Below are 25,814 nucleotides of genomic sequence, written 5' to 3'. Positions count from 1 at the left end.
GACTGCGTTGATCACACACACGCCCGGAAGCTGGCTCCGATGAGCATAAGAACAGTACTTTCTTATAGGGTTGTTATCAAGATTCCGTTGGCCAACAACAGTGCATGACATGGAGCAAACACTAAATATTAGCTGTGATTTCTATAGTAATTATTCTCACCATGTGGCAAAACAAATTGTTCGTCCAAAACTACTTTTTATCACCATAAGAACTGATATTCTGCGTAGAAAACCATATCTCCACTTTGGTTTAGGATTGCCCATCAAAACAAAATGGAGTTCCTGCTCCAACAGAGAGCCAGACTTGGATTTCAAACTGCCCTCTGACCTCAGATTCCCCAGGGCCCAGTCTCGGCTCGTGAGCTCTTCCACCACCTGTATTTGCATTTGGTGCCTACTTTGTGCCAGGCTCAGTGCTCAGCGCTCAGCTCAGGTGAACAAGGCCCCAGCCCTCACAGAGCTACATTCTGCAATTCCTCATCTTTTTTTTTTTTTCAGGAGAAAGAAGGATTTTTTTTTTTTTTTTTTTGGCTGCCTTGGGTCTTGTTTGCTGCGTGCAGGCTTTCTCTAGTTGTGGCGAGTGGTGCATGGGCTTCTCATTGTGGTGGCTTCTCTTGTTGCGGAGCACGGGCTGTAGGCGCACGGGCTTCAGTAGTTGTGGCTCGCGGGCTCTAGAGCGCAGGCTCAGTAGCTGTGGCGCATGGGCTTAGTTGCTCCGCAGCATGTGGGGTCTTCCCGGACCAGGGCTCGAACCCGTGTCTCTTGCATTGCGGAACGGATTCTTAACCACTGCGCCACCAGGGGAGTCCAGAAATGGATTTATTTAGAGAGATACATATTCTGTAGACCGAATGCGGTCTGTCTCAAAAGGCGAGAACGGCCTTGGGAGAAACACACTCCACAGACAAGAGTGTGGGCCATCTCCGAAGGCGAGAGGCCTGCAATTCCTCATCTTAGTTGGTGGGTCAGGAGGATTCTGAGGCCTCTTGTTAGAAACCCCGCCGCTGTCTTTTCGTAACCAGCCTTGCGACCACCTCGGGAGTGATTCTCAGACTTGCCTGCTCTGGGCTGTGTGCTCCCAATCTCTGGGTCATGTCCCTGCACAGGGCCATTTCCTGCACAGGCTTTTGCCCCTTCTGCCCTTTTAGACTCTATTCTTGATATCCCACATGCCACTTGGACTCTGTCTAGAAAACTTTTTGCATCCTATCCTTGCTTACTAAGGTTCAACATTGTAACTAGTTGTCTTGCCCGCTGGGACTGCTGGACCGTGAGCTCCATGCGGGCTGAGTCTTCCCGGGCCACCTTTGTACGTGCACTCCGTGTGTGCCGGGGGCATACTGATAGTGACAGCTGTTAGCTAAGTGAGTGAGGGATCACAGTGGCCTCTCGCAGAGGGACGGCACCTTTGGCAGAGTCGGGCCCACTGTTTGGCATCCCAGGGGAGGGCATTCCTTACTCTGATGGCTGTTACCACAGGGCATCTTCATTTCCGTGTCCTTTACTCCCACTTCAGTGGCCTGTCCGGGGCGGGGGGTAGGGGAAGGTGGGGAGACTCAGCAAGCGCTTGTGGGGTCAGTGCCGCCATCCACTTCTTAATACCTCAGCCTCTGCCGCAGTGCCTGGCACACAGCAGGCAATCAGTAAACACTGAAGTGAAGGCCTGGTGCCTCTCGTGTCAGCTGTCACCGCTCTGCCACTACTCCTGCCTGCTTATGGTGAACCTGTCACCATGAGGGGCTTTGGAAAATCCACGCGTGTTTTCACGCTTGTATTGCCCTCAAAAGGCCAGAAGCCAGAGCTTGCTTGCTTTTTTTTTTTTTTGCCACACTGCATGGCATGTGGGATCTTAGTTCCCAGACCAGGGTTTGAACCGCTCCCCCCTGCATTGGAAGCGTGGTGTCTTAACCACTGGACCGCCAGGGAAGTCCCCAGATCTTTCTTGATGGTTTTAGTCGGGACAACCTTCACATAGGTGGCTCTGCCTATAAAGCATACCTAAAAGATGTGGGCTTTTAAAAAACCTCCTATTCGTGGAATTTTTACCACTCCGTTGTGCTGATGTTAATTCATTACAAATATTAATTCCATGACAAGCACTGTGTATTTTAAAGTACTTTTGTGTCCTGTTATCAGATGAAGAATGTTTGACTTCATTGTTGAGGGGGTTGGTGCTAATTTTTGAGCTGGTAATAAGTTTTGTAAGTTGTTCATTTGATTAACATATATTTCCTGAATAGTTTGTATGGGTAGGTCACTATTTTTCAGGCTCTGTGGGAGATGAAAAAACACACAGAAAACATTTATTGAGCGTTAGCCACGTCCGGGCTCTGTGCAGATGCAGGAGGAAGGCAAGGTGAGGGAAGGGTCCCCGACCCTGCAGGAGCTCCGAGCTGTGCAGGAGGGGGCCCACTCCTTGGACGTGAGCTGTGTGTCTGAGTAATAACAGTGACCTGGACAGAGTGGAGGGGGCAGAGGTCATGAAGGACACGGCATTTCACGCAGGGACAGCTCTCTCTATTAGCATCTATTGCGGAGCTCAGCATCTTAAAACAACAAACACAAGTTGTCTCACACAGGTTCTGAGGGCCAGGAATCTGGGGGTGGCTCAGTTAGCTAAAATATGGTTTTATTTTTCCTGGAAAACAATTCAAAACAAGTCTATTATTTGTGGAATTTTTAACTGTCCTGTTGTCCTAGCTCTAATTACTCATAAGTTTTCATTTCCACAGCAAGCACTGTGTATTCTAAAGTACGTTTGTGCTCTTGTTATCAGGTGAAGAATGTTGACTTTAGTCGGTGCTGAGGAAGGAAGGCTCAGGGCTTCTCAGGAGGCTGCAGTCACCGAAGGCTGGGGCCTCCACTCCACGCTCACTCACGTGGTGGTCAGCCGGCCTCCCCTCCTCACTGGCCGTTGGACTAAAGGCCTCAGTTCCTCTCCACGTGGCTCTCTCCACTGGGCGACCCAGTGTCCTCAAGACATGGCACCTGGCGTCCCCCAGAGCCAGTGATCCAGGGGGGAGAGCGAGAGAGAGAAAGGAAGCCCCAGGGTCTTTTATGACCTCACCCCGGAAGGGACGCGCCAGCACTTCTGCCGTATCATTGGTCACACAGGCCTCCTGGGCAAATCGAGGGTGGGGATTACATGAGGGGGTGAGTACCAGGAGGGCAGGATCCAGGGGGACATCCAGGGGGCTCTCTTCCTCTGGCTGGGGAGAGAAGAAATCTGCACAGACGCCTGCCATTTGGTAGAGAGCCACTGCCCAGGGGACAGTAAGGCCTTGGGCATTTCCAGCAGGGGACATCCCTGTCTAGTGTTCGTTCATGTGACTGGTAGGAACCCTGTTGATGCTCATGCATGAGTCATACTTGAGACAATAAACACATCTAAGTTCTCTTCACCACGCGTACTACGTACTATTATAATAGATATGCAATACTATATAACTTATATAATTAATGCATTATGTTAATAGTCTATTGATATATAATTATATAATACAGTAACATTATTATAATAATAAAAGAAACAGAAATTTGAGGTGTTTTTTTTTTTCTTGTAATAACTTTTAATGGAGGATAATCTCTAAAAATACTGAATCACAATGAATTGAAGCTAATATAATGTTGTAAATCAACTATACTTCAACAAAAATAAGTAAAAACTGAAAACAGTCAACCATATTGAGATAAGGAGTACTTAGAAATGTAAATGGCATCAGTTGAAGTACTGTCTAGGTGAGATATTTTTCTAATAACCAGTTTGTTTATCTATTATTCTTTTTTTTTTTTTTTTTTTTTTGCCGTACCGTGCAGCTCGTGGGATCTTAGTTCCCCCACCAGGGATTGAATCTGGGCTCTGGCAGTGAAAAGGCTGAGTCCTAACCACTGGACTGCCAGGGGATTCCCTCTAATAATCAGTTTAAATTGTAAAGATTAAGCAGCTTTCAAGCCAAATCCTGTATTGTCCTATAGGATGGCTCATTTGGCTAATAAGAATCGATGAGTAACTGAATTTTGAAATTTTCTTTCAGGTGTGTTTTGACTGCGGTGCCAAGAATCCCAGCTGGGCCAGCATCACTTACGGGGTGTTCCTGTGCATAGACTGCTCGGGGTCACACCGCTCGCTTGGCGTCCACCTGAGTTTTATTCGGTAAGGGGACCTTTCCTCACTGGGGGTGGGAGTGATTACCTCGTTACGTGGGTCTCTCTCCCCTTTTCCTTTATGTTTGTTTTGACGTCAAGTAAAATGAGAGGTTGGTTATGAGTTATGGAGATTTAAATCTTATGTAATTGAGTAAACTCGGAAAATGAGTTATTTTCTACTTGGTCGCTGTGCTGTAGAGCTTGGTGTGAGAGGAAGCGGTGCTGAAGCCACAGTCAGAACAGAAGGCTTGAGGCAGCATCTCCTTTTCCTTTCTTGTCTCTGATGATTAGCAGCACACAGGAGTCTTGCTCTGATGCCTCCTGGGGGATGGGGTCTCTGTCACTCCTCCAGGTGGAGAGTCACTGCAGGTGGCGGGAGACCCTTGTCAGAGCAGGGCTGTGCCCCCAGCAAAATGCGTCAGCTCAGCCTCCAAGGACACTTATAGCAGAGCCCGAGGGAATGATTTTTGCATGAACTTTAGTGGCAATTTCAAATGTTTGCAATGTGAAAGACGTGGGCTGCCTGGGCCCCTCTGGCGAGTCCCTGTCTCTGCTCTGACTCCTTGGTAGTAGCCTGTCTGGGGCCTTTGTGGCCATCAGAGAAAGATGCCCCCTCTGGACACAGTCCCACAGGCCAGTAGGAGGCTGGAAGTGCAGGGGCACCCCTGAGCAGTCGTGGCTCAGACCTCTGTGTGGCCGGCCTCGCCAGGTCAGTTCACCTATTTCCCTGCCAGTTCTTTTTCCAGGGAAGGGGCCAGCTAGGCAGGCAGGCTGTTTGAAATCATGGCAAGCAGTTTTATTTTATATTATGACTTGAGGAATACTGATACTACAGTGTGATTACCATAAAGAGCATTTGTTCCTGTAGGGTAAAATCTATGATAACTTATAACAAGATATTTTGTATCCTGGCGCAAAAACTATACAGTAATAATAACAACATAACTTTCTTTCTTTTTTTTTTAAAGCATATTTATTTATTTATTTTTGGCTGCGTTGGGTCTTCGTTGTGGTGCGCGGGCTTCTCATTGCGGTGGCTTCTCTTGTTGCGGGGCACGGGCTCTAGGTGTGCAGGCTCAGTAGTTGTGACTCGCGGGCTCTAGAGCGCAGGCTCAGTAGTTGTGGCGCACGGGCTTAGTTGCTCCGCGGCATGTGGGATCTTCCCGGACCAGGGCTCGAACCCGTGTCCCCTGCATTGGCAGGCAGATTGTTAACCACTGTGCCACCAGGGAAGTCCCCATAGCTTTCTTTTTAATGTATTAACTGAAAAAAACTGTGTACTTTCCTGAGTTCTTTTTTTCAGAAATCAATTTATCAAAGCAGAATGGGCTAAATATTATAGCCATAGAACTCCATAGGTCATGATTTAGAAAAGGGATTTCTCTTGGGTGTTCTTACTACTTTCAGAATATCTATCAGTTTCCTGTCTTTTCTTTTTTCTTAGATGCTGGACCCAGGATATTTTTAATACACTCCCCTGACCTTGTCTCTTTTTGAAATGTGGAGGGATTTGGTTGCCAGGGCAAGTTTATTCTTCATGTACTTTTTCCCCCAGGTCAGTTGTCACCAGCTGGCACATGGTGACCCACTCTGTCCAGAGGCCGCGATGCCTAGACTCGAGGCAATACTTGTTTGTTGTCTTCCTTTCTCTCTTACTGTGCTCTTTCCCTCTTCCTCTCTGCGAGGTCCCGCCCATCAGAACCCGGCCCTCCCTTTTCCTCACCACTGCAGCGCAACACCAGTTTGAACCATTCCAGGAAATCAGGTGGTTTTCTGACGTGTTCCCCAGCTGAGGGCAGGGCTGCCTGAGAGCCTGATGAGGCTGGACAGCAGGGCCTGTTTGGGATGTGACAGGTTTAATCGCTACCCTTTTGAAAGTTAGATAAATATAACTGTATGAATCATGATGCTTATAAATGATTCAAGAACAACTGTTTAAAAAAAAAATCACTGTACATATAACCCAAGGGCAACAGTCTAGGATTTGGGCAAGAGAAAGTCAAGGATGATAAGGGTACTAAGGATTTTCTTTCTAAGAGGTGGAGGGCTGCTCTTTAAACATTTTTTATTGATTAAAAAATTTACAAACATTAGTTCACTGGGAAAAAAATCCAGACAGTCCCAGAGAGTATATAAAGTAGGAAGTGAAAGTCCCCGCTCTAGAACCCCCTTCCCTCTCCTTCCTCTCCCCGTGCTAGCTGGCTGCACACACACGTGCACACACACACACAGAGTCCCATTTCCCAGGCTTGAACATTTTAACAGTTTGGCATGGGTGGAATGTTTATTTAAAAGGAGGTTTGGTTTTGTTTTGTTTTTAAGTAGAATTTCAAGTCAACAAGTTTACAAAGGGAAAAAAATTTTTAAACTACGGCTTTTGCCAAGCAAAAAGGAAAAGGCAGGTTAGGCAGCTATGGAAATGGCAAGCTGCATTGGGAGCTGACTGCAGAGTGGACCTGGTTGTCTGGCCCCTCCCCACCCCCCGGGACTCGGAGCGCTTCGCGCAGTGCCTGTGCCGCTGAGTCTCCCAGTGCTCCTGTCTCTGGCTCTGTTTATTCTCAAGTTCACCATTAAGTATGTCACGAGCTGTGACACGTGCAGGGGGTCTCCCCCTTGCGTCACTGTTGTTGGGCTGGGGGTACAAATACAACATAAATAAGAAGATAAACTATAAAGAACATTGATAGAAACAGAGCATTGTGTCTACTTCCGGTTGGAAAATTAGGCAAAGTGTAAAGGAGGAGGTCACATTTGCAGTGAACTTCGAAGGTCTGGTGAGATTTTGATAATGGAGACAAGGTAGGGAAAAAGGAGGGCAGCACTCAGACTTTAAGAAAAGATACAGAGATGGGAAAAAGTGAAATGTTTAGTAGCTAGTTTTTATATGCATAGGAAAATGAGGAGAAATAAGATTCAGAGGGGAAGATCTGTGTGACCTTGGGAGGGCCAGTGTGGGAGCTTAAACTTTATGCCCCTGAGGCCCTTGCGGGGTACACGTGGGACGGGAAGGCTGATGTGAGCCTGGGTGCAGTAGGCGCCCCGGAGAGTCACAAGGCCGTGCTGGGTGGGTGACAGGAGTGCGGATGCTGCAGCCAGGCTGCTGGGGGCTGGATCCCGCCGCCGTGCCTTACTAGCTCTGCGCCTGTTCCTTACCTCTGTGTGTCTCAGTTTCCTTCCCTGAAAAGTGGAGATGGGAAGGCTTATACTCATCTTAGGGCTTTGGGAGGAGTGAGCAAATGAACTCACATGAATCCTGGCACGTGGCCAGACCCCAGCTTGTTTTTTTCGTTTTTTATTTTTTTAATACATTTATTTATTTTATTTATTTATTTTTGGCTGTGTTGGGTCTTCGTTGCGGTGCGTGGGCTTCTCATTGCGGTGGCTTCTCCTGTTGTGGGGCACGGGCTCTAGGCGCGCAGGCTTCAGTAGTTGTGGTTCGCGGGCTCAGTAGTTGTGGCTCGCGGGCTCTAGAGCCCAGGCTCAGTAGTTGTGGCGCACGGGCTTAGTTGCTCCGCGGCATGTGGGATCTTCCCGGACCAGGGCTCGAACCCGTGTCCCCTGCATTGGCAGGCGGATTCTTAACCACTGCGCCACCAGGGAAGCCCCCCAGCTTGTTGATGCTGATCAGATCTGAATTATCTGGGTGCCAGCTCAGTGGAGAGGTGCCAGCAAGAGGAGAACCTTTTTATGATGTTAGCCTAGAAAGGCAACATCTCTCATGATTTAAATCAATCAACCAAGCCAGTTATAAACAAATGGCTGCCTGGAAGCTGTTGCTGGGCTTGTCTGTACGAGTCTGGATTAATTATGGTGTAATTTACTCCACTGAAAAATTTTGATTACAGGGAATTCCCTGGCTAGGACTCTGCACTTCCACTGCAGGGGGCAGGGTTTGATCCCTGGTTGGGGAACTAAGATCCCGCAAGCCACGCAGCACAGCCAAAAAAATAAATAAAAGTAAAAATTTTGCTTACCTAACTTTGTCATGTTTATTTGTGAGAGTCATTCGAATTTCATAAGTTTCTGAAATCCATTTAAATGCTCTACTTAAAAAAATACTGACTATGGTAGCCATTAGTGAAGCTAATTCTTGCAATTTTTAAGGAGGTTATGTCTTGACTCATATAAGGATTATAGAGGTTGTGGGAAACCTGTTTTTTCATTTACCTAATTTGTTAACAGAAGCTATTTTGTTAAAGTGACACGAATTCTCCAACTTCTCTTACTTTCTCTGCTTTACTGTTTTCTTAGCACTGTCACAGACCCCTTCCTTTCACGTAGCTCTTAATCTAAATTAAGGTGAGAAGCCACCTACAGGGAGCCGCCCCCTGCTGTAGGGATGGGAACTGATGAGCAGTTCGGGTGCCTTCTTACGGCTGACTGTATTCAGAGTCCATTACCACCAACCTTTTATTGCGAAATGTCAGTGTTAGGAGAGAAAATCCCTGTCAGGTCAGTTCAAGGACAATTAGTTCTTACCTCTTACCTTCATTTCTAAGAAACATAGAGAAATGTTTGCCTTTTTTTTTTTTTTTTAAAGATAGTTTAGGATTAAAAGTTGTAAGGCAGATACAGCCACTATGTAGAACAGTATGGAAGTTCCTTAAAAAACTAAAAATAGAATTAACATATGACCCAACAATCCCACTCCTGGGCATATACCCAGAGAAAACCATAATTCACAAAGACACATAGGGACTTCCCTGGTGGCACAGTGGTTAAGAATCCACCTGCCAATGCAGGGGACACAGGTTTGAGCCTTGGTCTGGGACGATCCCACATGCCGCAGAGCAACTGAGCCCGTGCGCCACAACTACTGAGCGTGTGAGCCACAACTACTGAGCCCACGTGCCACAACTACTGAAGCCCGTGTGCCTAGAGCCTGTGCTCCGCGACAAGAGAAACCACTGCAGTGAGAAGCCCACGCACCGCAACGAAGAGTAGCCCCTGCTCGCTGCAGCTAGAGAAAGCCTGAGCACAGCAACAAAGACCCAACACAGCCAAAAAAAAAAAAAAGGCACATGCACCCTAATGTTCATTGCCACACCACTTACAATAGCCAGGTCATGGAAGCAACCTAAATGTCCATCAACAGAGGAATGGATAAAGAAGATGTGGTACATATATACAATGGAATATTACTCAGCCATAAAAAGGAACGAAATTGGGTCATTTGTAGAGATGTAGATGGACCTAGAGACTCATACAGAGTGAAGTAAGTCAGAAAGAGAAAAACAAATATCGTATATTAACACAAATATGTGGAATCTAGAAAAATGGTATAGATGATCTTATTTGCAAAGCAGAAATAGAGAACAAACGTATGGACACCAAGGAGGGAAAGGGGGTGGTGGGATGAATTGGGAGATTGGGATTGACGTATATAAACTATTGATACTGTGTATAAAATAGATAACTAATGAGAACCTACTGTATAACTCAGGGAACTCTACTCAATGCTCTGTGGTGACCTAAATGGAAAGGAAATCCAAAAAAAGAGGGGAGGGACTTCCCTCGTCGCTCAGTGGTTTAGAATCTGCCTGCCAATGCAGGGGACACGGGTTCGATCCCTGGTCCGGGAAGATCCCACATTCCACGGAGCAAGTAAGCCTGTGTGCCACAACTACTGAGCCCACGTACCACAACTACTGAAGCCCGCGCGCCTAGAGCCCATGCTCCGCAACGAGAAGCCATGGCAGTGAGAAGCCCGCGCATCACATCCAAGAGTAGCCCTGCTCGCCGCGACCAGAAAAAGCCTGCGCGCAGCAACGAAGACCCAACGCAGTCAAAAATAAATACATAAATAAATAAAATAAATTTTTTTTAAAAAAAGAGGGGACATGTATACGAATAGCTGATTCACTTTGCTGTACAGTAGAAACTAACACAACATTGTAAAGAAACTATACTCAAGTAAAAATTAATTTAAAAAGTGTTGTAAGGCAGATTAGCAAATCTGAGTACGTATATCCTCAATTTTAGGACTTTTAAAAATGTTTAAAGTCAGCCCATATTCAGGTACCTATTACGTGCCTGTGCTAGGAGTTGAGAGAAACATGTGGGAGACTCCTGTCCTCTGGAGCTTGCCGCTTATAACAGTGTGACAGAGTCACCACGATGATGATAATGATGGTGATGGTGATGGTGATCATCATGATGATGGTGGTAGTGATGAAGGTGATGGTGGTGATGGTCGTGATAGTGATGATGATGATGATGGTGACGGTGACAATACTGGTGATGACGATTATCATCATCACGATGGTGGTGATGAGCATTTTAGCCATGTGGTGTTTACCATGAGCCAAGCACCTTTCAGATATTAGCTTATTTAATTTCTATGAGAGCAAAATGGATAATACTATAATTATACCTACTTTACAGATGAGGAAAGTAAGGTGCAGAGAGGTTAAGTAATTTCTCCAAGGCCGTACAGCTCATAATGGCAGAGTTGAGATTTGTACTTTCAGGCTGCCTCCAGAGACTGTGCTGTTAACTGCCACCCTGTGACCAAGGGGGGTGGGGATGGCACCTAACTCAACCTAAAAATGTGGTGACTAAGCAAGATCTTTCAGGGAAAGGATTTCAGAGCAAGATATATAATTTAGTCACCTTGCTTGGTAATCAAATTCTAAAAAGAGATTTTTTTTGTCTTTATAAGAAATCTGTTTCTTATAAAGTATGGTTTAATTTTTACTTTTTATATATTACCATGAAGGCGATCTGTCCTATGTATATGTAATAATAATATGTATTAGTATTATTATTAATCTTATGGTAGCTGTTGGCTTCAAAATAACATCCTAGTATTTACAAAAGTTAAATCATACCAATAGGCAGAGGAATAAGAGAAATAGGAACGGCAGCATAAAAGACATTTTTTGGTGAATCTAAAGCTTCTTTTCTTTCTACCTTGCCCATTTTGTAAAGGGTGTTCAACCTATACCCATTTTAAAACGTCCACATTCCTTTCCAGTTAGTGTGGGACAAGCTAGTTTTGAATGTGGGTTAGCCTTGCTTTCTGCTCATGTCTATGGATTCAATAGAAAGATTTCTAATATCGTCGCGCGGTCACATCTTGCTTTACGGTGATCACTTGGTGAATTTCTTTTTGTTAGGGACTACAATTATTGCCTTTTTCTTGCTCTGATTTGATCTTGGATTATAGATAAGTAGGGCATAAGGTGTCGGTGGGGGATAGGAGGCACTTAAGCAGCATTAAAACCTGAGTCTTCTCCGCTCCCTGATGGTGGTGATGTTGAGTAGGTCCCTTCTACTTGATGATAAGACCGTGAGCATCCTCCAGGCTCCTGTTAGGGGTCACACTGGACAAATCGATAGCCAACGTGAAAAAAATCCAAACAGTACATCTATTTTTGGAGCCTTGGCTTCTAGGAAGGGTGAGAGGGGCCAGGAGTGGCTTGTACCAACTGTTGTGCACCCTGGAGTCCTAGCATCCTGGAAGCATGTGTCACTGTTAACACGAACTTAGAATTCTTCAGGATCCTGAAGATCGAGGAAAGCTTATCCTCAAAAGTTTAGTGGCTTGATTATGGGGAAGAACAGTATTAACATTTAAGAATATTTTTTCCATTTAGATCTACAGAGTTGGATTCTAACTGGTCTTGGTTTCAATTGCGATGCATGCAAGTTGGAGGAAATGCTAATGCAGTAAGTTCATTTCAGACTTGTCGTTTTCTTCTTGTATAAATATGTGTAGCACTAGTAAAGAAGTTCAACGTTTCCATGTAAGAGTTTGGGAGGCCCTGTCGGACCGCGGAAAGACATGGGCTTAGGAGCTGGACGACCCAGCTCGCTTGTTTATCCAGAAATCTATTAAAAACCTAATAAACACGAAACTCTGGGCTAGGATACAGTGATGAACAAGACAAATGAGACCCCGCCCTTACAGGCAGAGACAGAGAGCAAGTAAAGCAGTAAATAAACAAAGTAAAAGGTGGTGATAAGTGATGTGAAGAAAATTAAACCAGGAAGTGATGGCATAGAGGAATTGGGAGACTTCTCTATGATAATACAGTTCTTTAATATCTGAGGGTGACATTTGTACTCAGATGGAATGCTTCTAGCTTCTTTTACCTGAATTTTATTTAATTTACTTAATTTATTAAATCTACAAATTAAAAAACCTGTTTTCCAAATCTTCAGTTAAATATCATGTATCAATTTATAAACTTAGTAATTTCTGTGTAAAAAATAACTTTTTAAGTGTTCAATTAATTTATAATTTTAAAAGAGCAAATTTCCTTAACCCCGTTTATAAACGTAGTTAAGGATCCTCACACATTTTAAACTTCATTTATAAATTCAGTATATCTGATTTCTAAAACGCTAAACTGTCAGCCTTATAAATCTAGCCAGCAAAATCATCCTTTATATAAAATACCATTGTGTTTTTATAATGGTATGCCAAAATGGTATAGGTTGAGTAAATAGAATTCCTTTAGACATACCATTAAACATTCAAAGTATTGGAAATCAAATTTGTCTACATTTCAAATAAAAATTATGTCTAGCATCAATTAAATATTTAAAATTAAAACAGTAAATCTAAAATAGTAGTTTTCAAAATACCCAGATGCCCCTGGACCAGTGTATCTCAACCTTTTTTCATTATTGTTCCTTAAGCAGAAAAATTGAATTAATTGATTAACTTATTTTAAATCTAAATTGGATTTAGTTTTCCCTAGTGAGAGAAATTAAATACTAGGGAATATGATTTTGTCAGGTAAGGGTGATCTTTGGAAGGCTACAAACCATTGTAATAACTAAGATTTTTTTTTTTTCCACTTTCCAGGAAACCATTTTTGCCCCTGTTGAGAATGCGTGCCTTAAGTATTTCAAGCATGTTATTAGAAACCCATACCCATTTTCATTATGTCCACGAACTTGTTCCTCAACTTAATACTGTGGGTTTGATAGTATCTGTCCTTGTTACTAAACCTTCCTAGGTTGCAGAGTCCCCCACCAACTCCAGAGAGCAGCTTCCTTGTCTCAGCCAGCGGAGATGGGGCAGATGGGGTGAGGCAGGTCAGTCAGGGGTCCTTCAGCTCAGGCAGTGGAATTGGAACCATCCTGCTTGGGTTTGAGTGCCAGCTCTGCCCCTCGCTTGTCTGTGTGACGTTGGGCAAGTTGTTGAACCTCTCTGCTTCAGTTTCCCCAACTGTCTGAGAGTCTGGCCACGAGGATTTGACGGGATGGTGCCCACAAAGGACCAGACAAGACCTGGTACATGTGGGTGCTCCGTACCGTTATTCATCCCATTGAGTTAATAAGAGGGTCCCTCATGCAGACTTTTAGAACACCTGCTTCAATTAAGATATGAATACTGTAATTCATGTCTGTACATAGATCAGAGGTGGTTGAAAGCAGTGTCCTCTAATTGCCTAAACATCTGTTTCATCACCTTGCCTATGCTGTGGTCTCCGCTGATGAAGAAATAGTGCTCGACAAGGAGAAGGTTAGCGTGGCTCCTGACTTGTCAAAAATTCCAATGTAGGGAGCCCCCTGGTGGCCTAGTGGTTAGGATTCTGGGCTTTCACTGCCGTGACCCGGGTTCAATCCCTGATCGGGGAACTGAGATCCCACACGCTGCACAGCGCAGCCAAAAAAAAAAAAAAAAAAAAAAAAAAATCTCGTATAGATACAAAGAAAAAAAGAAAAAAAATTCCAGTTTAGTGGAATCTAAAGTAAAGTGGTTTCCTCAAATTAAAAGTAGTCCTGAGTGGAAAGCGTCCCCCCAAATAACATTCAGGATGATGGAGGTGGCTTAGTGGAGCAAGGAAGGGCCAGTTATTTTGTTTTGTGAGGCAAATCTCATGTCCACTTTTACCAGAATATTAATGTTACGTCTGTGGAAGGTATTACCCCTTTTACAAGGAAAAATTTTATAAAAATTTTTCATGGTTTAAATTATTTTGGTTTTCACTAGTATTTTCAAAAAAATTCTTCATAGCATGCAGTAACATTTTTGATCACCATGTCAGATTTAATGCAGCGTTGCTGTTAACCTACATATTTTCCTCTGCAGTCTTCCTTTTTCCATCAACACGGGTGTGACACCAACGACACCAATGCCAAGTACAACAGTCGCACTGCCCAGCTCTACAGGGAGAGAATCAAGGGGCTGGCCTCCCAGGCAACCCGGAAGCATGGCACTGACGTAAGCACAGCGGGTTGGGGGGTCTCCTTCAGAGGAACATTTGTTTCAGTAGTTTTTACCCCAAACAGTAAAACTTGCTAGCCGGATTCTCTTACAAGGAAACAGCGTATAGTGGATTCTTATTATTCATGGTCCTGCTTGATAACGTGGCTGTGAACACTGCACGAGAGTCCTGCAGCATCACCTTTGTCAGCTGATCAACACTAACCTTATTTTACCTGTGTTTCTGTTTAAAGACACCTTCTTCAGTGTATATTGTTGACTCACTGACACTGAGCTGGCGGCCAAGGGCATTGTGGCTCGAGCTGAGTGACACTCATCTAACTGCATCCCTGTGCTTAGGAACGCGAGGTGGCACTTCAGCACCGTGCTCCGGACCATTGTAAACAATGGAGCCACCATCAAAAAGCACAAAAATGTGGAAAGCGTGTCAGTAAACAGCCTGTAAAAGGGACCCATGTTTACAGCAGGAGCCGAAACAAGGAAGCAGAGCATTGCCTTGTTCCACCTCAGCTGGGAACGTGCACCTTGGGTGACAGATTCTCTGCTGCTCTGCGTGTGTCCATGCAGGACGGCAGATTTGGGGTCACAAGTCAATTGTAGCATGTAGACAAATTCACAGACATGGAATCCACAAATGATGGGGGTTGACTGTACTTTGGAACCTGCACTTAGGCGTGAAGCCCTGGCTCTTTCCTTTTCGGAAATGGCTTGGGGAGCTGGCGATTGTCTTCCATAGGGTTTGGTGGCAGAAGTTACTGGATTGATGTGTTACTAAAATGTGCTCAGGGGCCCTGACTTTATAATAATGGAAAGTACAAATCTTTAGCAGACAGGCCTCCAGAGAGGGAGTGAAGAGCATTAAATAAACACTTTAAAGCAGGTGAAATGCTGAGCGGTGCATGTGTTTTTGTTCCAGCTGTGGCTTGATAGCTGTGTGGTTCCACCTTTGTCCCCTCCACCAAAGGAGGAAGACTTTTTTGCCTCTCATGCTTCTCCTGAGGTATGTGTTACACTTCACATAATTTTCATGTGTGCTTCTAAGACATAACTAAAGTTATCAACAGTAAAGTTATAAAGGGCATATATTATAATGTTTCAGTTAGGATATTGGCTAAGCTGCTGTAACAAACAGCCCTGAAATACAGTCAGGCCTGGAATAAGGTAGGAGTTAATTTCCCACCAGCAGTGCAGAGGTGGGCCGTCCAGGGCTGACCAGGGTATGGATTTTGCTCTTCTCATTGTGTGGCTCCTGCCTCAGGGTCCAGAGTGGCCGCTGCAGTTCATGACCTTTCCCAGCCAGTGGGAGGAGGACAAACATTCGGGAAAGCAAGTGCCCCATCCTTTTACAATCTAGAGGTAGCACACGTCACTTCTGCTCATAGCCTGCTGGCTAGAATTCAGTCCCATGCCCTATACCCAGCTTCGAGGGAGGCTGAGGACGTCTTACTAGGGGTCTTCCCAGTGCAGTTCAGAGCTTTGGAACTGACAAAGAATGAAGACAGTTTTTTGTTGGTTTTTTTTTTAACCCAGATTTTAAGAGCGGTTTGAAACGCATTGCCGCTATTTAGCTGTGTACGTAGAACATATCTCAAGGCTATTGTGAGAATGAAGTGAGTTAACACAGGTAAAAGTAGCTGGTACCTAGCGCAGAGGAAGCCTTCAACAAGTGCCGTTTCACTAACCTCATCTTCGTAGTCAGATAGGAGTAGTAACAGCAATCCATGGTCCCTCTGTGCATTTTCCCCAGATCGCTTAGATCAGGGAACATGAGGCCTGCACAGCCTGAAGTATTTACTAGCTGGTCCTTTAAGAAAATGCGTGCCACCCTGGCTTACAGCCCCAGATGTTCTGTTAGCTGCCCTGCGTCTTCCACTCCCGATGGGGTGGGGCCGCCGTTCGCTTAACTGCTACTCAGTCCTTTAACTGATTTTCAAGTAAAAATTATGTAAAGTTGTATACATTGCTAAACCTTGATTTTTTTTTTTGCTATTGTAATTTGCACATTATGTACATGTTATCTTTGACAGAATCAATAGTTACCAGAAATAGTTATCAAAAAAGATGGGAACAGAAAACAGAAGGGTGTGCTATCGTGATCTGCTGCTATTGTTTAATATAGAACTAGATACGGAATATCCATGATTAGTAGCTGAGAAATGTTAGGAATAGAAATGATGGGCTAAAAAGAGGAGAGATATGAACAGTTTGGTATGGATTAGAGTTGGAGATATTAGTATGAATTCATGTTTATTTTAGTGTCTCTCTCTCTCTCTCTGTTTATATATCTATATGCACACGCACACACACACACACGTACACATGATGGAGAACTAATTGCAGATACGTGTGTACACACGGGTTGGTACACACAGATATATGACCTAGCTCTGTCCACTGAGAGGCCTAGAGACAGTGACGCCCCGGGACAGCAGACACACCCAGCACCACACCTTGGTTTCTAAATGCTGTTTTCCAGTGCAAGGACCCAGGGCTGCCTTTGGAGAGACGGCCGGTTCTAGGACTGGGGCTGCTGCGGCAGATAAGCCTGGAGCGCCCTATGGTGCTAGAAGAAAGGAAGTGCTAGGAGGCCGGGCAGGGGGAATGGACGAGGACATGTCTGAAGGACTCAGGAACCAACCTGGAAGAGGTGCCAGTCGTCAGAGCTGGAACAATTTGAACAACAAAATAATGATAGTATTGGACTATAATCCAAAGAATAAATAAATATCCATACTAATACAAACGGATGATTGCATAAAGAAATGGAGGGAAAGGACAGTCTTCCTTACAGAAAATTCCAAATCATGCATATACCTCTCCACCCTTCTGGAGGTGGGGCTTAACCCCCCTCCCCTTGCCTGTGAACTGGACTTAGTGACGCTTCCCAGGACTAGAGGATGGAAAGGGGAAACCGGTAACTTTACAGGGGAAAGACTGCCAGGCGCCAGCCTAACCAAGTGAAAACGATCGGCATCACCAGTGCACAGTCGTGTTGACATGAGGCACTGAGGGGGCACCTCCTCTCTGCTGTTCTTCCCCCAGACCTAGTGTAATCACAAGAAAACATCAGACAAACTCAAAGTGAGGGGCATTCTACAAAATACCGATCAGTACCCTTCAAAAGTTTCAAGGTCCTGAAAAACAAGGAAAGACTGAGAAACTGTCACAAAGCAGAGCAGACTGAGGAGACCTGACGAATGCAGCGTGGGGTCCTGGGTGGGTCCTGGAACAGAAAAGAGACACTGGTGGGGAAATTGGTGAAATCCAAATAAAGTCTGGAGTTTAGCGAATAGTGTACCAATGATGATTCTTCGTTTTGACAAATGTACCCTGGGTATTTTAACATCAGAGGAAGCTGGGTGAAGGGTCCATAGAAACTTTTATCTTTGCAACTTTTGTGTAAGTCTGAAATTATTGCGTAATAAAATTTTTATTTAAAGAAAAGGAGGAAAAATAAGGAATTTGAGCATGGAAACAGAGACTTAAGAACAGGTATATTTTAATCTTATCCTTCCTTCCCACTAATCCAGGTGGGAAGGTGACTGTTTAAATTACTAGGTTCTTCCCCTGTTATTTGTGTTTTATGACTTTTCTTGCTTTGCTGGTAACGACTTTTCTCCCCTTGCTTCAGGTGAGTGGCACAGGGTGGGCATCAGCAGAACCAGAACCATCTTCTTTAACACCAGGGAACGTGGACGCTCCTCCAGCAAACAATGAAGGTAGTGCTGAGACCTGCCCTGTAGTGCTGTCCTGTGCTTCACTGGCATCTGTGGAACTACTAGAAAATGAGAATCTTGCATTTGCTAGGGAAAGATGCCCATGGTCAGTTATAAAGTGGGGAGAAAAGATTACTGAACACGGAATATGATCTCATTTTTATAAAAAACAGAACCCAAATCACACAGTTAACACCAAATTGTTCACTGGAGAATGAAATTACTGAGGATTTTTACTTTCAACTTGCTACAGTTTTTGTTCTGTTTTTTAATGTATTTTATTTTATTTATTTTTGGCTGGGTTGGGTCTTCGTTGCTGCACGCGGGCTTTCTCTAGTTGCGGCGAGCGGGAGCTACTCTTCGTTGCGGTGCACGGGCTTCTCATTGCAGTGGCTTCTCTTGTTGCGGAGCATGGGCTCTAGGCACGCGGGCTTCAGTAGTTGTGGCACGTGGGCTCAGTAGTTGTGGCGCACGGGCTCTAGAGCAAAGGCTCAGTAGTTGCGGCTCGCAGGCTTCAGTAGTTGTGGCTTGCAGGCTCTAGAGTGCAGGCTCAGTAGTTGTGGCACGCGGGCTCAGTAGTTGTGGCTCACGGGCTTAGTTGCTCTGCAGCACGTGGGATCTTCCCGGACCAAGGATCGAACCTGTGTCCCCTGCATTGGCAGACGGATTCCTAACCACTGCACCACCAGGGAAGCCCCCTAATTTGAATATTCTAACTCTTACAATTTATTAGCATAAAACACCTTCTGAGATTGAGGGTTACCTGCCACGGGAGGTCTAAGTAACCTCTGAAGTTCAGATGTCTCCGTTTGTTTTACTAACAGAAAGCTAAGGGAACTGAATGCAGACCAAGATGTTTTCTTGGAAATCTCTCAGAAGCTGCGTCCCTAGCTGACGAATTTCCCCTAAAAGGTTTTATTGTTTGGAATCCCGCCTCTTCTGCACCTGCAACAACATTTTCCTCTCTCTTCTCCATCTAGAATTTTTCTTAAGCTGTGGTTAGTTAGGGAGACTTGTCGTCTCAAGGCTTAACCCAGAATTTCATGTGTTAGCATCGGGAGACAAGGTACAGTCTCGAGTAAATGTAAGGGTCACACAGTGAAAACGAGAGAACAAAAGAATTTTAACAAATAGAATGTGGGGCCTGCAATGCTCTGCTTCTGTGCTGTCGTTCACTGCTGTTCCTCCAGTGCCCGGAGCAGTTCCTGGCCCAGAGTAAGTAATCAATAAATGTAGAATCAGTTCTCTTTCTACAAATTGGCATTGTTCTCACTCATCCTGCTTTGCCTGTTTAAATGCCTTAACTAGAGTCTACCTTTTAAAAAATACATAAAAATAAAATACTTGAGTTTCCTCTAAACCACTGTTGGGCCTGCTACTTTTTTAAAAATAGCTTTATTGAGATATAATTTGCACACCATAAGATTCACCCTTTTAAAGTATGCAATTCAGTGGTTTTTAGTATATTCACAAGGTTGTGCTACCATCAGTACTATCTAATTTCAGAACATTTTCAGCAGCCCAGAAAGAAACCCCTACCCGTTAATAGTCAGTCTCCATTCTCTCCTTGTCCCAGCCCCTGGCAACCACTGGCCTGCTTTCTGTCTCTAAGGATCTGCCTATTCTGGACATTTCATATATATGGAATCATACTCTATGTGGTCTTTTGTGACTGGCTTCTTGTGCTTAGCATAATGTTTTCAAGGTTCATCCATGTTGTAGCGTGTATCAGTATTTCATTTCTTTTTACGGCCAAATAATATTCTATTGCATGGATATACTACATTTTGTTTATCCATTTTTAACGTAATAAATAAAATTAAATTAAAATAACAACATTTTTAAAATAAAAACTTTAATAGAGTTCCTAACCAGAATCATTTTTTTTAGATCAACTAGAAAACAGAGCAGGTTTCTTGGCAACTGAAAATTTAGGTTTCTATCACTGATATAATTGGTATTAGAATTTCCAAATGTTAACATATATTGGGTGTATAGTCCACATATGTACTTGGTATCTCAGAACAGTTTACTTTATAAAGCATTTTTTTTAATTTATTTATTTATTTATTTATTTTTGGCTGTGTTGGGTCTTCGTTGCTGCGTGTGGCCTTTCTCTAGTTGCAGCGAGCGGGGGCTACTCTTCGTTGTGGTGTGCAGGCTTCTCATTGCGGTGGCTTCTCTTGTTGTGGAGCATGGGCTCTAGGCGCACAGGCTTCAGTAGTTGTGGCTCGTGGGCTCTAGGGCGCAGGCTCAGTAGTTGTGGTGCACAGGCTTAGTTGCTCCGCGGCATGTGGGATCCTCCCAGACCAGGCTCGAACCCGTGTCCCCTGCATTGGCAGGCAGATTCTTTTTCTTTTTTTTTTTTTTGAATTTTTGAATTTTATTTTATTTATTTTTTACACAGCAGGTTCTTATTAGTCATCCATTTTATACGTATTAGTGTATACATGTGAATCCCAATCTCCCAGTTCATCCCACCACCACCCGCCCCCAACTTTCCCCCCTTGGTGTCCATACGTTTGTTCTCTACATCTGTGTCTCAATTTCTGCCCTGCAAACCAGAGGCGGATTCTTAACTACTGTGCCACCAAGGAAGTCCCTCAGTACAGTTTACTTTAAAACACCAGACCATGGGACTTCCCTGGTGACACAGTGGCTAAGACTCCGTGCTCCCAATGCAGAGGGCCCAGGTTCCATCCCTGGTCAGGGAACTAGATCCCACACGCATGCCTCAACTAAGACTTCTCATGCCACACCTAAGGAGCCCACATGCCGCAACTAAGACCCATTGCAACCAAATAAATAAATAAATAAATAAATAAAAGTAAAATATAACACCGGACCATAAGGTAGAATTCCAAATGATATTAATTAAGGAGACCAATAACATTTTTATTCTACAAAGCAACTGGATACAAAATATACTTCTGTTTTAATGGACTTTTAAATTAAAATTCTTAAAATGATAAAATAGAATATGGAGCTAAAAAGAAAAGACAATCATTGACAGAATTGGATAAGATTCGTAGTACTGAGCGAGTTGAGTGTATTATATATTCAAAAGTACATTTGATGAGTCTATATTCTGCGTTAATATCAATATTTTCAACTTTCAGGTGGACCAGAACAAGGACCAAGTGTGGAAGGTCTTAATGTACCAACAAAGGCTGCTTTAGGTGGTATGTGTTACCCTATATTCTGACTTAGAGAGTGAGATTAACTTAAGAAAAAAATGAATCCTGTCTTTACATTCTGCCTAGAACTTAAAATGTAATGAGATTTATTCAAGCAAAAAATGCTGTTCTGTTTTGGCCAGCTTGATGACTGTGAAATGCAGCAGCCTCTGTGCCCGGCGAAGGTTGCTCTTGACGCTTTTCATTTGCTGGTTTATGTCCCAGCGTAAGCAGAGGTCAGAGCAGCCAAGTCATTCCTAGCTACTCAAGAGCTCTGAGCATTTTCTTCGCTTTCTGATTTTATTGTAGGTGAACTTAATTTCTAATTTTTCATTATCAGGGAAATACAATGTGAAATTAGTGCATATTACACTGCATTAATTGGAAAGCAGCTGCTTTGGTGAAAAATAACTAAACCATTAGAAATGTTCCAGGTATTTTCATCATGTATTTATAATAGACTTGTAGGAGATTGGGAGCAGATTATGTGACTACCGCAGTACAAATCTAAAAGAAAGTGATGAAAAGGAGAATTTCCAGGGATGGCTTTTTTACACTTGAAATGTAATGAGGTTATTCCCTCATTAGGACTAAAAGTTTTAATCTTTGTTGTTTGTGGTTTTATGCTATCTTTTTCCTATTAAAGCACATTCTCACTTTGTAAGAAAATAATGGTTTATTCTTACTGGGTCTCTTTAACATAATTCTAAACACAGAATATGTAATCTATGATTAAAATTTACCCAGAAAACAATTTTTAAGAAACTTTATCTGAAAGCATCATATATTTTTGTGCAATTTAGAATGTAATGCTACCAAAATAATAGAGTGTTTTATATTTCTTATTGCTTAATATGATAACATAAATCAGAGTGGAAAGCACTTCACTGCTTTAGTTGTATACGTAATGCCTGGCTAACTTTCTACTTTAAAACAATTTTGAAAATTTCTGAAGAGTAGAGATTAATAGGAGGGTTTGTTCTAATGTAATATGAAATGCTCCTGAAGAAAGTAGTGAATGGGGCAAACTTAGTCTCTTTATTTCTCTTTAGTGTGGTGTCCCAAAAAAATATGTACTCTCTGAGTTTGGATACTACGTGGAAATACTGAGGACTCTATTTTGATGAAACTCTGTTCATCTAAAGTACACTCGTATACTTGAGCCTTCTGGATGACAAACTAATGTGGAAGATGTTATAGTCTCTTAAATAATAAAACACAGTATCTTAGAATTTTTAAAAATACACTGAAAATATACACTGAAATTATATATTTCCATTGGTCTGACTTTGTACTTTTTATTTTTTGACAGAGGTTTCCTCTATCATAAAAAAGAAACCGAATCAAGCTAAAAGAGGAGTGAGTATTATGTATAAAATATCTGGTAGTTTAGCTGTAAAACGGCTTATGCCCTCAGAAGAGCCACCTTTGTCACTGTACTTTTATTTTGAGCCATATTATAATGAATGTGGCTTTGATAAAAAGCTTGTTTTGTTCAATGAGGGGATGTTATACTTAGTGAAGATTTTCTGGAATGAGTGTTTAACATTGCTCTGTCAATGACAAAATTCTGAAAAAAATCAACAGAGGCTCCCGGGGAGTTTCTGTCATGGTCACGGTTCTAAAAGCAGCGCTGTTTGGTGAGGCTGGGAGAGTTGTCATTGGTTGAATGTTGAGATGCCGTGATTCCGTTCAGAGCCCCTGCTCTGGAGGCGGGTGCGGGGTTTGAGTCCCGACCTCGTCACTTGCCAGCTGTGGGATCTTGGTTGAGTCGCTTAACTGGCGGGAGCTTCAGGTCCACATCCATCACCCGGGGATGGTGACAGTGCCGGCCTCATGGAGTCGTGAGGACTAAGTAATAAGCCTCGATAAATGTTAGCTTTTGTTGTAAACGTTTTCAAACAGTTTGGGTAGAATATAATCTTATACTGTATCTTCTAGCTTGGGGCCAAAAAAGGAAGTTTGGGAGCCCAGAAACTGACGAATACGTGCTTTAATGAAATTGAAAAACAAGCCCAAGCCGTAGATAAAATGAAGGAACAGGAAGACCTTCTGGCCAGGGCGGCACCTAATGAAGAATCAGTGTAAGTTTGATTGGGTCATAGTAATATGTTTCTAGTGACTAACCCTATTAATTAAACAACTCTGAGATTTGCTTTCCAAATGCCATTTATTCTTACACATGTGTGTGAGGAGAATAATGCAAAATTCAGTTTTATGATAACGAAGACTGCATGGACGTGTAGATTAGAAGCGGAGAGACCAGGGGTGAAGGAGGCAGCCGCCCTTTCCGGTTGCAGCCGCCCTTTCCGGTTGCAGCTGTGCAGGCAGGATTGGGATGGGGTCGCGGGAGGGGAGAGACAGCGCTCAGGAGGTGCTTACGCAGGAAGGGCGCTCAGCATCGTCAGTCGTCAGGGAGATGCCACTTCACTCAAGGTAGCTGTAACCAAGAAGACAGACAGCAAGTGTTGGCAAGAATGCAGAGAAACTGGAGCCCTCGTGCTTTGCTGGTGGCAGTTACCGTATGACCCAGCAATTCCACTCCTCAGTACATTCTCAGAGAAATTAAAATATGCCCATGTAGCCACACCAGAACTTGTACACGTGTCCGTAGCAGCATTAATCCCTGTAGCCAAAAAGTAGAAATAACCCAAATGTCCATCAAGTAGTGAATGGATAAACAAAATGTGTATGTCCATACAATAAAATATTATTCGGCCATAAAAAGGAATAAAGTACTGACACGTGCTGCAGCATGGATAAATCTTAAAAATTTTATGCTAACAAACTGGCCACAGAAAACCGCATATTGTATGATTCCTTAGAAATGGAATGTCCAAATTAGGCAAATCCAGAGACAGAAAGCAGACTAGTGGTTGCCAGGGGCTGGGGGCAGGGGAGAGAACGCGGGGTGACCGCTAATGGGCAGGGGTTTCTTTTGGGGGTGATGAAAATGTTCTGGAATTAGATGGTGCTGACGGTGGCAGCCTTGTGAATATGCTAAACTGAATTGTGTACTTTAGAAAGGTGGATTTTATGGTATGTGAATTAATCTCAGTAATGAAAAGAGTGTTTATAATGCGAAGCCCCGTTGAACTTGGTGACTAAATTCTAATTGTATGGATGGAAGGTTGTGGGTATGGTGGCATCTCCAGAGCTTTTGAGCCTGGATCTTGAAGGAGTCTCAGAGTCAGACTTGGCACGGGGCAGGGGGAGCAGGAAGAGCCTAAGAGAATGAAGAAGAGGGAATCCAGACGGTGGTACTGGGGTCCTGCCTGGATTGGGGACATGGGAATGATGCTGTGGGTCACCCTGAAGTCAGGCCAGCAGTTTTACATCACATCTGAGGGGAGTGCTGTGAAGAAGGGGTATGTTTTAGAAAGTGCGTTTGGTGGCGATATCCAGGACAGAAGGAACGGGAAAAAACTGGAGGCCAGGAGACCAGACTAGAGACTTGTTTTAGGTAGATACTTAAGGCTCCTGAGAGGTTTTTGTTTGTGTTGAAAACAGAAGGGATACATGGCCGTCTGGAAAGTGCCCGTGACTGGGCATAAAGGATGGTAAGGAGAGAAGAGAGGAAAGGCAACTTGGGACTCCTCTTTTGTATGCGTGTTTATTTTATTTATATGTTTTCTCTTATTTTCATGTGTATCTGTTTTAGCTTAAGTTAATTACTACGGGTTGCCTAATGAAGAAGATACTTTATGAGGTTGTTTTGCGGATTCCTTTAGTGAATTCTCATTAAAGTGCATCAAACAGTGCCTGGTGCATAGTAGGTGCTCAGCCAGTGCGACTTCTTGCTATCGATGCTCACGGTGCGCTAAGAGGACTTTCATGTGATGAGCCCAGATCATTTGAAATCGCTCGTTATTCCTCACTGTCCTTAAACTCACAGAACCTAGGGGGCAGCACGAAACTGTATTTGGGTAAAATGTGATTTGAAATGCTCTATGTCAGCTTTACTCTGAGTTGTCACAGACTTCACTTTGATGTCTCTGACTTCGCTAGGCTTTTTGACACTGGGCAAGGGGGAAGGTTAAATCTGAGTATGTTTGGGACTTCCCTGGTGGTGCACTGGTTAGGAGTGCACCTGCCAGTGCAGTGGCTACGGGTTCGAGCCCTGGTCCGGGAAGATCCCACATGCCGCGGAGCAACTAAGCCTGTGCACCTCAACTACTGAGCCTGCGCTCTAGAGCCCACGAGCCACAACTACTGAGCCCACGTGCCGCAACTACTGAAGTCTGCGTGCCTAGAGCCCGCGCTCCGCAACAAGAGAAGCCACCGCAATGAGAAGCCCGCGCACCACAACGAAGAGTAGCCCCCTCTCGCCACAACTAGAGAAAGCCCACGTGCAGCAACGAAGACCCAACGCAGCCAAAAATAAATACATAAAATAAATTTTAAGAAATAGTTTTTAAAAAATCTGAGTATGTTTGGAGCAGGCTCTGTCCAGATTGCTTGTGCACGAGGTTCTCCCAGAGAACGTGTGAAATCCCCGCCTGATCAGAGCAGGAGACACGGAACACAGGAAGCAGCAGCTCCCTCCCTGCGGGTCAGGTGGACGGACGCTAGCATGTTACTATTAGAAACAAC

At 43.9% G+C, this 25,814-nt stretch overlaps 1 protein-coding gene across 3 annotated transcripts in view; it reads left to right on the top strand.

Annotated features, from left to right (window-relative positions):
* Positions 1 to 25,814, top strand: part of ARFGAP3 (ADP ribosylation factor GTPase activating protein 3) — a 53,372-nt gene that overhangs the window by 2,715 nt on the left and 24,843 nt on the right. Inside the window, exons 2-9 of one of the 3 annotated variants that reach the window (XM_036864604.1) lie at positions 4,035 to 4,153; positions 11,745 to 11,817; positions 14,195 to 14,326; positions 15,246 to 15,329; positions 17,961 to 18,048; positions 21,165 to 21,227; positions 22,534 to 22,580; positions 23,163 to 23,305. In XM_036864604.1, the coding sequence (XP_036720499.1) occupies positions 4,035 to 4,153; positions 11,745 to 11,817; positions 14,195 to 14,326; positions 15,246 to 15,329; positions 17,961 to 18,048; positions 21,165 to 21,227; positions 22,534 to 22,580; positions 23,163 to 23,305 (749 nt within the window). The remainder of the gene's footprint in view (positions 1 to 4,034; positions 4,154 to 11,744; positions 11,818 to 14,194; positions 14,327 to 15,245; positions 15,330 to 17,960; positions 18,049 to 21,164; positions 21,228 to 22,533; positions 22,581 to 23,162; positions 23,306 to 25,814) is intronic. The other 2 variants (XM_036864605.1, XM_036864606.1) reach the window with 2 other exon arrangements.

The sequence above is a fragment of the Balaenoptera musculus genome, chromosome 10, assembly GCF_009873245.2.
Source record: "Balaenoptera musculus isolate JJ_BM4_2016_0621 chromosome 10, mBalMus1.pri.v3, whole genome shotgun sequence".
Lineage (NCBI taxonomy): Eukaryota > Metazoa > Chordata > Mammalia > Artiodactyla > Balaenopteridae > Balaenoptera > Balaenoptera musculus.
Note: the sequence above shows the minus strand (reverse complement) of the source record. Positions and strands in the feature narration are given on the sequence as shown.